Source organism: Colias croceus, chromosome 6 (assembly GCF_905220415.1).
Source record: "Colias croceus chromosome 6, ilColCroc2.1".
Lineage (NCBI taxonomy): Eukaryota > Metazoa > Arthropoda > Insecta > Lepidoptera > Pieridae > Colias > Colias croceus.
The window spans coordinates 6,013,976-6,025,294 of record NC_059542.1 but is presented as its reverse complement, the minus strand read 5'-3'; the positions used below and the strand labels follow the sequence as shown (position 1 = coordinate 6,025,294).

The following is an 11,319-nucleotide window of genomic DNA, read 5'->3' as shown; positions in this document are numbered from 1 at the left end:
GCGGAAGCTAGTCTATAATATACCGGTTTAATCTCATCAATTAACGTCAATACTTGTTATTGCAAGAACACTTCGCGAAACCGGAATCACTATATAATACATATTAGAGCTAGCGCGCAAGAGCAACTTTTGTCTCCGCAACTATTTTGTCTCTCCCATCAACTCTATGGGGTGTTGCGTCGCAACGTGCGCGCATTTTCTTACTCGCCAATAGGGCGGGATGGGAGAGACAAAATAGTTGCGGAGACAAGTTGCTCTTGCGCGCTAGCTCTTACCTACATCTACATGCTCCGTCTATACGATTGGTATATTATGGGTGGAAAAAAAAACAATGTAAAATATTCAATAATTTATTTCAAAAATAAATACCTAAAAACAAAATTTTAACATTAATAATTCTTCTTATTTACAAAACAGCTTATTAATAAGGCGTTTTTAAAAAAAACGAATGTCACATAATACTGAACTATTAAATTGTACAAGTAAAGTCAAAACTGTATCAAAATGTGTTTAAATAATGTTACACTAAGAATTAATGTATCTTATAGAAAAATTACAACCATTTAATTATTGTACGCATTTTTTGGAAGTAACATTTTTTTGATTCAAGCAATGTTGATAATGGAAACATTACATAAATAATTATGTATAATTAGAGATATGTTGTTTTACAAAGCTACCAAAGATATCTATCATAGATAAAAGAGTGGTTAATAAATCCGCAAGATAGATATGTAGGCAAATAACCTCACATAGACTGTATGAATATATTTGAGGAATAAATATATTCTGCAGCCTTGCCGATATAATAGGCATTCAAGATCAAGAATACATAGAAACAGTAAGCTTTATGTTTCAACATTTACTCAAATTGAAAGAATTTTTAAAATAGACTTTGTAAAATTTGACTATCTATCTATTCAAGTGAAACCTTACATTATTGAAAAGTTTCTACAATGAAAACAAAATTTTTATTGCTAAACAATATTTGTGTTTAACTCTATCTCTCATATCTCAATATATCTATCTATATAGATCTATTGAATCGAAGACAACTGAAAATCAGCATAAAAAAATAAAAAATCTAGATATTTGTTATATGTATCTGATAACTAACAATTCTAATTAAAATTTCACTAATTGAACACATGGCAATTACTTAAACTATACAACATTAATTATCATATGCTTTTGCTCCACTTTTCCCAATACTCATCAGTCTGCATTTCCATTATTCGTGACAGACATCTATCGCATGCAAACTTTTCCTCTTCTCCAGTGAAAATAGCAGCCTTGGAATCCTCCTGCGAAAAATAAGTGCTTTATAATGTACTAGCTGTGCCCTGCGGTTTTACCCGCATTACTCTGCTTCTGTCTTCCTCGAAAAATGGGTGATAACCCAAGATTTAACACTGAAATAATTTTTCAAATTGGACCAGTAGTTACTGAGATTAGTGTTCAAACAAACAAACTGCTTTATAATATTATAAGTAAAGATAATAATTAATGTACTGCATATATGAGTCACCATTTCCGTCATTACACTGCTGCTAGATAAGAAATCAGAAGTATGACGCCAAATAAATTCAAACTATTTTCAATATTATATCATTTGATTTGATAATTTCCTATCAAGACACATCCATATCAAATTATTTCATAGTTTTTATATGCAAAGCTAAATTTGAATGTATTTAAAAAAATAATTTATAGACATCTGAGTATTTAAAAATAGTAAAAAGATACTTACAGAATCTTTAGAGATACTTAAATCATCCATAAGGGCTCTGTCGGCATCTCCATAGCCTTCTTTGACATCATCTAAATTGAATAGCTTTCTTGGTTCACAATCAGCAGAAATAACAACCTGGAAAGCAATTTTTTTTTAGATAAAAAAATGTAGCTTTATGAAAATAGAAAGGATTTCTGTTTTATAAACAAATGTGTGCATGTACTAGTGTACACACGTAAGAAGTGAAATTTATTTATGACCTTATTTTTCAAAAAATAATTTACTATATGCAACTTTACAGAAACACGATAAGAAAAAGATGGCACGTATCGGAAAAATGTGCGTAACGAAAAAATGTTGCAATAAATTTTTTTCCAACCCCGATAAGTAAGTTTCACTACAATAATTAATTTTCTTTACAGCTGTTACTTACTCGAACTCTATTGTCATAAAAGGTGTCAATAAGTGTTATAAATCTTCTTATCTGTGACCGATGCTGCACTATAGAAAGCTGAGGTAACTCTCTTATAAATACAGTGTGAAATGTTTTTGATAATATCAAATAATCACTTGCGCCAAGGGGCTGAAATGAAATGCAATAATAAACTTAATTTCAATAAAAATTTATAAAGTAATTTAAAATATTTCATAAATAATTAAGTTCCCACAATTTCTTTTAATTGTATGACATAGTTATTTGAATATTTACTCTTCTCTTTTTTGGCAAGGCATTTTTTGCAATTTTCTCACTTATTGTATCATTACATAAGATATATGACTATGACTATGACTAAATTGACTAAAATCTAGGTAACCATCTGAATTAAATATAAACTTACTCTATCACATAGTTCTTCAAATGTTGAATCCAATACTCGTCCACAAGTCCTGGCAAACTTAACATTTCTTCCAAAAATATTTATCACCCTCACTCTGACTGTATCATTTTCTTTTGATATCAAAAACTTGAATAATGTTTCTACTCCATTATTTCCTGGTGGCAATTCGCTATTTCTAAAATACACAAACTATAACTTTATGATGATTTCCTTTTACATATGTAATTTTTTTATGTTATGAATACTCACAAGAACCATTTTCCATATTTGCTACCAGTTCCCCGCATTCTATAATCAATTCCAGAATCCAGCTGAATAACATCACAATGGGCTTTCAAAATTGGTATAAAAGGTATGAAGTTGGCACGCTGTAATCCATTTTTGTACAGGTCATCTGGCTGTCTGTTACTGGTTGCTATCACAACACAACCATTGTCAAAGAGTTGTGTGAACAGCCTCTTCAAGATCATTGCATCACCTATATCTGTTACCTAGAAAATTATAAATAATTTTAAAAGGGAAGTGATTTGAACTTGAAGTATGACCATATTAAAATTGTGCATAATTTTTTATATCAATTTTAAACAATAAAAATCAAGAGCTTACCTGAAACTCATCAAAGCAAATAAGCCAAGATTCTTGAGTAATATCTGCAGCCACTGGGGGGATGGGATCAAATGGTTTGGATCCCTCCTCCTTGAATGAACTCGCACCTTTTCCTGACTTGATTTTGAGCTCATGTATCCTTGAATGGATATTTAACATAAATGAGTTAAAATGAACCCTCAATTTTTCTTTAATCTAAAATTTTCACAAACCATGTCAAAATTATATAAACCCATTCATAGCTAGATGTATTTAAAAAAATCTTACCGGTACAGTTTCATAAAATAAATCCATCAACATGGTTTTGCCACCACCAACACTTCCATAAATATATAAGCCCTTTGGAGCTATGATCTTCTGTGGTTCCTTTCTCACAAAAAAAGAAAAGAATTTGCCTCTTTTCGGCTCGATAGCTGGGCGTTTGAAAGTAATTATATCATCATACACCTTTTGTAATTGTTGTACAACATTTTCTTGGTGGGAATCTGGAGACAGCGATCCCTCGGATATTTTGTCGGAATACAAAGCTAATGGTCCTTGACGCTCATGGCTTTGTGATGATAAAAACCTCAAACATTGTTGGTACTGCCTCCAATTATATTTTATTACAATATTATTTATCATCAAGTTATGAAAAAACATTTTCTTTAGCAACAAATGACAAGGTTATCAAAATATGTAACATTATATAACATAAAATGTATTATACTGCGTGAGTCATGATATAAAACTACAGTTGCTAACAAATTAAAGCAGCGTTTTATAGAAATTATAAATTTGAAATAAGCTATCACAATATTAGAAGCTATGAAAACAGAGCGCAAGTGGAATTTCAATTCCTTGCTATGGCAGATGTCTGTAATGTCAGTTGTCAATTGTCATTTTTGATTTGTCATAAATCAAAGTCAATCTTGTCAGACATGCTCTATGCTTGTCCTAGTGACTCCACAAGTGACTCCTATTGGTGCCTATTGGCTGTGCGGTGTGCCTATTGTGTTTAGCCTAATGTTTAGCACACTCAGCACAGTACCTAGGTATTGCTCCGAGGCCGAGGGCTTGTCAAAATTTGATAACATTTAACAACCACAGAACAGAAAAAGCGTACCTACTAGAATAGCTGCGCTTTTATATAAAATTGGTCTAGAACACAGGTCTAGAAGATTTTCATATTTTGTATTAGTTCAAATCAAGTTCTAATCTATATGTTATTAATATACACAGAAATATTACCTAGCTATTGTAGCTAGCTATAGTCAAAGGGAGCGTTCAAGTATTACGTAACGCAATTTTTGTAGATTTTTGACGCTACACCTGCGTATTTTGTTTATAATCATCATCATTCATCACTAACAAATACTGACAACGAGAACAACAATAAATGATGTATAATACAATCTAGGGATTCCCAGTGAAATATAGACAAAAAGGTTTGCCAACTTACGAGAACAAATCAAAAATGACGACCAGACTAGTACAATTAAGGGATTCCCCGTCAAACGTAATTTTGGAGTTTTAATTCCCTAATTTTTTATAAAAAAAAAAAAAAAAACAATAAATTACGTAACGTGTTGTAAGAAAGACCCCCTCCGCCCCTGTAACGCATCGTAACGTTTTACGAGACCCCCTCCCCTCCCCCCAAATTGCGTAAGGCCCCGTTTCCACCTGCAAGTAAACTTCTGCGAGAACTGTCCGACAGTCTGTCTGACAGCAACTTGCACGTCTACTTGCAGGTGGAAACGCGGAATTACACTTGCAAGTTGCTGTCAGACAGACTGTCGGACATTTCTCGCGGAAGTTTTCTTGCAGGTGGAAACGGGGCCTTACGTATTACTTGAACGCTCCCAAATCCCTTTCACACCCATGGCAAATTGGTGTGAAAGGGATAAAAAAACATACAGGCGTCATTCAAGGTCATATTTTCTTGTGACAAGTTAATGTTCATGCAATCTCCAGTGATCTATTTTTTTTAAACAATACAAATGCCTCGCCCTATGAGAAAAATTATTCATTTTTATTTTTGTAAATTATTGAAACAAACATTAAACACGATTTAAAAATATTATTTTTTTCATACCTAATCTTACAAACTTACTAACCTCGGTACTTATATTCCAAAGTATCTCAAATACAACGTGAAACACAGTGAGATTTTTTGGAATATCGGAAGTTAGTTTGTAAGATTAGGTATGAAAAATAATACTTTGTTGAAATAATTTCATTCCTTCGTTTTATAATTTAAAATGAAAAATTTATAATTTTTCTGACATGGTGAGGCTTTGATTTTAATGTTTATTGTTTCAATAATAAATTGTATCGATGTTTGGCAGAGTTTTGCTGCCGCTTCTAGAATTGGCTTAGCCAAAACCAGACAGAATAACTTACGTTCGACGTTTGACTGAAAAGTTGGGAGCTCCTAGGTTTAGTAAAAATACTTCAGTCAAAGGGCGACATTCAAATGTATTTTTGAAGAATGCCCGATGGTTTTTGCCTTGAATTATAAAAAATAATAATGGGAGGGGGTTAAGGAACAGTAGGTATAATCATGGACGAATATAATCTAGATATTTATTGGGTCCATGGTATAATAGAGCAAGAATCTAAACAGAAATTCTGTCTGTTTGTTTGTAGGTACACGCTAATCTCCGGAACTACTGGACGGCTTTCAATGAAACTTTAATTGTTGTGTAGGTATTATGTCTGGGCAACTTATAGGCTATAACACCATCTTGAACACCAAACCTGATGCAGTACCGCAAGTCCGCAACCTTTTTATTTAGATTTCTTTCACCGCAACTTTACAGACCACATAAACTATGAGAGTTATAACGAGCCCAGCTACTATATACAAAGTACTCTTTTTTTTTTTTTTTTTTTACGTTGGGAAATGCACTTACGCATCCCCCTCTACAGTTTTTCTGTGTGAGGGGGTATGTGGGACTCGCAAAAGCCATACCCACTAAAACCCAACGGTGGCCACCGTTCGCCTTCGGCGGCAGGGGTTAACAGCTAGGCCTTGTACCCCCACCGCCTACATGGTGATTGCCGCAACTTGGCGACTCGTTCAGGCCCATACATGACAATAGGCAACGGTATCGTTTAACGATAACGTCGCCCTATTATCGGGCTATCCGCCTTCTGTCGCAGGGGGGGGGGCGGTTTACTTGCAGCGAGCATAACTATAGTATGCTCGTCTCTACGTAAACCTCCCCCCTGTGCTTGTTTGGCTCTTGTATCAGGGCTGACGCTGGACGTATAGACGTTTGCGTCTGCCCGGTCTACGCCGACGCAGAGGATCCGCCGCTGGGTCATTTTCCCGGGCCCTCTCTGCGTCTTCCTTCGCCTTCATTATTGTTTCGCAGAAGGCTGCGACAATACTCCATTTCGCGTCATCAGTGACCATCATGTATACAAAGTACTCTGTGCCAGCTACACTATTACTTATTAAATATAGAGGAAATTATTTTTTATACAATAAGTTTGTCTCGGGCTTATGTTATTTGAATGAATAAATAATTGAGGATCATCGAAATCAAAAGAATAAACGAAAAAACGCCAGGAGAGACTTGCTTCTGTACGAGTAAATCAAGCTGCAACTTGCTCCGTGGAAACTTCTTTGAATCTCAAAGGTTGCTGCTTTCTCAACGTATTTACCAATCATTATACAATTCGTTATGGCCTCAGTGCACTATCAGTGTTTTAAAATACTTAGGTACCTACTTATATATATTTTTACAAAAATCCTAGATACTAACTGGACAAAAATGTAATGGAAACTACCGGAATATGTTGTTAGCTTTCAATTTAAAAAATGAATCATCAAAATCGGTTCACCAATGTGAAAGTTCAGAGGTAACAAACCCAAAAAAATTAAAGTCGCATTGAGAACTTGATGACAAAATTGACCGTGCAATGTGTATCACCTCGAAACAATTTGCCTGATTTATAAATTGCATTTTGCATTTTGCTTGATTTATAAATTAAATTTATATCAGGACCGCTGATTTTAAATTGTGTTTGTAATTCATAAGAATATGTATTATAAATGCGAAAGCGTACCTCGGTCCCTTCCTTTTAGAGGGATTTTAGGTAAGTACCTACTAAACTAACTGTAATAATTTATGATCGTACTTTAACATACCTACTTATTAATAATAATTAATTTTAAATATTGCCTTATGTTTATATTCTACTGCTCAATATCGAATACAGATTCGTCACATACATTAAGACATATAATATATACCTATACACTTTAAACCCCCTAAAACTATTGGTATCCTATCGGAGTAATGATATCAAACAATGCACAATGGATACCGCTAAAACAATACACGAGCCTCTGGAATACTAAATTATCTTCAACACAAATTGCAAAAATAAATGCAAAAAAAGATTTATCTCCTTGCACTATTCAACTCAGATTTTATAAGTTTGAAAGGACGGCAAATAACTTGTGTCGGGCGCAACCGATCATCTTGTTCCATTTCAGGAGGGGCTTAATAAATTCAACCTCATAATCGCAACAATTTATACAAATTACTCCACTTTGCTGTAATAATAAGTATAACTTGAGAAAGCAGGATGTGGTCAAATTGAAATCGACGTCCTGAGTGCATTGATGTGGTAAGTGCATAATATATTGCAATCAGCGATAATTTATTATCTTGACATCCTCTTTTTCTTCAGGATTGGCAGGGAAGCTGTTTGCGAAAGCGAAAATAATTAATATTTAACATAATATGACTGTATGTATTTTAAACTATTACTTAGGTACCTACTAGTTATGCATCAGAATATATTATAAACTCTCAATAATTAAAAAATATATTTGTCTTTCATCCAGTTGCTTTTCATTAATTAATTGATATATTTTCTTCTTTATTTATAGAATATGGATTTTTTTATAGAATGCTGTAAACTTTTTATAAAGTTTATTCAAAAAAATGAAAACAAGTAAAAAACCGCGGTATGGTATTGCGTCGTCCGGCTGCCCCGGCTAATTTAATTTACAAGTTTTTCTTTTTCTGTCTGTCTGTCCTGTCTTAGCTCCAGGAAATTTGTCTCGACGTCGTTACAAACATGCTATTTTCAACAAGATTTAACGACCTCTTTTCACTCACTAAGTTCCTGTAAGTTAATATAATTTTACATGGCCATTCAGTATTTATTCATTATTTAAAAAAAGTATCAGTTATATTGTAAATTGTAAATGATCGATATGTAATCCATACTAATATTATAAATGCGAAAGTAACTCTGTCTGTTTGTCTGTTACTCAATCACGCCTAAACTACTGAACCAATTTTCATAAAATTTTGTATGGAGATAATATTTTGATACCCGAGAAAGGACATAGGCTACTTTTTATCCCGGGAAAATGACGCAATCCCGGAAATCCCACGGGAACGGGAACTATGCGGGTTTTTCTTAGACTGCGCAGGCGAAGCCGCGGGCGGACACCTAGTTCGGTATAAATATAGGAGAATCAAAATACCAAAGTATACCTAGGTCACAACCTAGGACACTCCCAGTTCAATATATTGTACGAGTAACCAAGTTTTGGATTGTTTTAAATGATCATTTTTTTATTGTCAAGCCAGTAATACTTGTACATATGTTGCCTTTGTAATATATGTACTGAACACGCAACAGGCGTGTGGCTGTAACGTCAAATGTGTTACGTAGAAGTGGCAATCAATAGAATTATAGAATAGTAGAGGGTCTTTAGCTTTAAACCCTGGAAGAATTTTCCACTTTTTTAACCCTTGAATATGGTATATTTTAACACAAACACATACATCAAAGCTGAAAAATTATATAATTGAAGTACACAGTGATAATTAAGTCAATGTATATAATTATATAATAGCTGTGCCTAATCTTTGGATCCGTAATATAAATTACAGATATTTATTTCTAACGAATGTTAAATGTACTCACATTAAAATATGATATAAATATAAAATAATTAATGCAGTTCCACAAATAACAGGCATAGCAAAGCGACACCTATAATTCAGGGTCCGATGGAGTTTTAGGTGCTTTTCGTAAAGCTGTACCAAATAGATAATATAATCTACACTTATTGGTTATTTTCTGCAAAGTAAAATTTCCTAAATATTACAATGATCAGTGTAATATTTTCTTTCGATAAAAAATCCATTCGTAAAAAAATCCATCCAGAAGGCCTTACCTTACATATAAGAATTTAGGAACCTACTTACTTAATAACTCGATATTTACTTCTCTATTATTAACAAAAGTCTAACTTACCTATACATTTCTATAAGAATAATTAATATTCGTATTACAAATGAATGTTTATTATGTTCGAACCCACAAAAGGACTCAAAAGGAGCACACATGCGCGCCTGCACTAAATAAAAAGCGCATTAGTAGAAAGAGCTGCAGTTATTGTAGTCAAAGTCAAGGTTACCTTTGGCGAACTGACCTACGGAACCTAAATTGATCTTGAACTCGCTTACACACTGGCCTCAATTGTCGTCTAATGTTTCGGTTAACAACCTCTGGTGCCAAGGTGCCTGATGTTGCATTGTAAGTACCACAACAGATAAATTGATTCAGCGAAACCGTGCATCGTAGGGAGCAGTTAGCAGAATTTTTTATTAAGCTTAAAATGAAATTTATGCGAAGATGATCCAGGTTTGAAAAAAATAACGAGTCGCGTATCTTTATAATATTCAGGTAAATGCATTTGTATAGCGTCATTTACATAGTAATGATTTTACGATAGATACATGTATCACTAATATATAACTGCCAACAACTATGTCCATTTATCACTTCAATAAGTTATAACAGATAGACCATCAAATTAATCTTTAATTTTTCTTCTTTAGTTAGTTAATTAATGTAAACTAGTAACATAGGAATTTTATTCATAAAATCATTGCGCAAAATTATGTATCATCTTAATATTTCTACGTCATTTATGAATTTAGTGCTCGAAAATCTATACTTCTAGTTCATGAATCTCACACACGTTGCACCGGATGTGCCGCTGTATATCAAGCAGCACGCTTTAAGCGTATGCTTTTTATATTTAGAATTATCAATACTTATGTGATAAAAAAAATTAGACTTCTTTTTATTATCTACTTACGTTTTCTGAACTGAGCTTAATCAACATTAATAAAACTCTGAGGTGGTTATAGTGCAGATACTACTTACAAAGTATTTTAATTAAGTTACTTGGTGACTAAACTGTGTATGATAATTGTGAAAATTAAGCAGTGTAGGTCTCTCCTCTCTCAGGTTCTACTCCTTTATTACTTGAGATAATAAATTCCGTGTATTTCATTTACCTAGTTTAATCGAAATAAAGACAGCAGAGGCGAGCCAGCAATAAGGATCTCGAACTTAAATAAAAAAGCCAGGAGTTAAAAATATATATTGTTGTTATAAAACATTTTAAGGAAATCGGCATATCCAAGAATCATCAAAAACTCGACATGTGTCTTCTGTCAACTTGAACTTGGTCAATGTGGTGGTCGGTGGACTATAACCTTAACCCTTAGGTACACACCACAGAATGACCCTGCAGTGGTAACTACATACATGGGGAGAGGGTCACCAAATTAATAAATAATAACACTAAAAAAAATACGTGTGGCACTCGAGGACTGCCGCGCTAAAGCTATTGCATAGCATCACATCGCTGTGCCGGTTGGAGTAGGGGGTGATAAGATTTTTCGTTACGGAATTTTTACATTCGGTCGCCGCACTCATAGTCTGAGCTAAAAGCAATAGCTTAAAAATATTTACAGGCTGTATAGTCTCAATACGTTAGTCTAGTCATGTTATATTATTGTGTTTGTAATAGCCAAAATAGCAATTTGGCCTAACCTAGGTACATCAGCTATTGACAGTTATGTCATAAACGCACAGCGCCTGTCTAAACGGCTAGGTTGGCAAGTATAAACAGGTATGTCGGTACCAGTTACTTTCACTTGATAGGATGATGAAAAAAATTATGTCAGCGCTGTTTTATTATCTCGAAACTGCAATTAATTAAAAATTAAAATAAAATATTTTTTTATTAATTGTCCCCAAAAATGGGTTGATTTTCCCAGTCGACCCATTTTTAATACACTAAATTTATTATAAAATTGGTCTCATTCT

The 11,319-nt window shown here is 33.5% G+C and overlaps 1 protein-coding gene across 1 annotated transcript; it reads right to left on the bottom strand.

Moving 5' to 3' along the window:
- Positions 1-337: 337 nt before the first annotated feature.
- On the bottom strand, positions 338-4,030 carry LOC123692777 (putative ATPase N2B). The gene is made up of 7 exons (XM_045637568.1): positions 3,445-4,030; positions 3,178-3,372; positions 2,821-3,062; positions 2,572-2,746; positions 2,166-2,315; positions 1,751-1,867; positions 338-1,304 (listed from the first exon to the last, which is right to left on the bottom strand). Exons 1-7 carry the CDS (start codon positions 3,817-3,819, stop codon positions 1,182-1,184), a joined length of 1,377 nt encoding a protein of 458 aa, XP_045493524.1. The 5' UTR covers positions 3,820-4,030; the 3' UTR covers positions 338-1,181.
- Positions 4,031-11,319: the final 7,289 nt, after the last annotated feature.

What these genes read in the sequence shown, in the direction of transcription:
- LOC123692777 (XM_045637568.1), bottom strand. Translation starts at nt 3,819, where the DNA reads ATGTTTTTTCATAACTTGATGATAAATAATATTGTAATAAAATATAAT. An exon ending in TTGAAGAACTATGTGATAGA is followed by an intron (nt 2,316 to 2,571) that starts GTAAGTTTATAT and finishes ATTTCATTTCAG; the next exon opens with CCCCTTGGCGCAAGTGATTA. An exon ending in TTTATGACAATAGAGTTCGA is followed by an intron (nt 1,868 to 2,165) that starts GTAAGTAACAGC and finishes ATTGCTTTCCAG; the next exon opens with GTTGTTATTTCTGCTGATTG.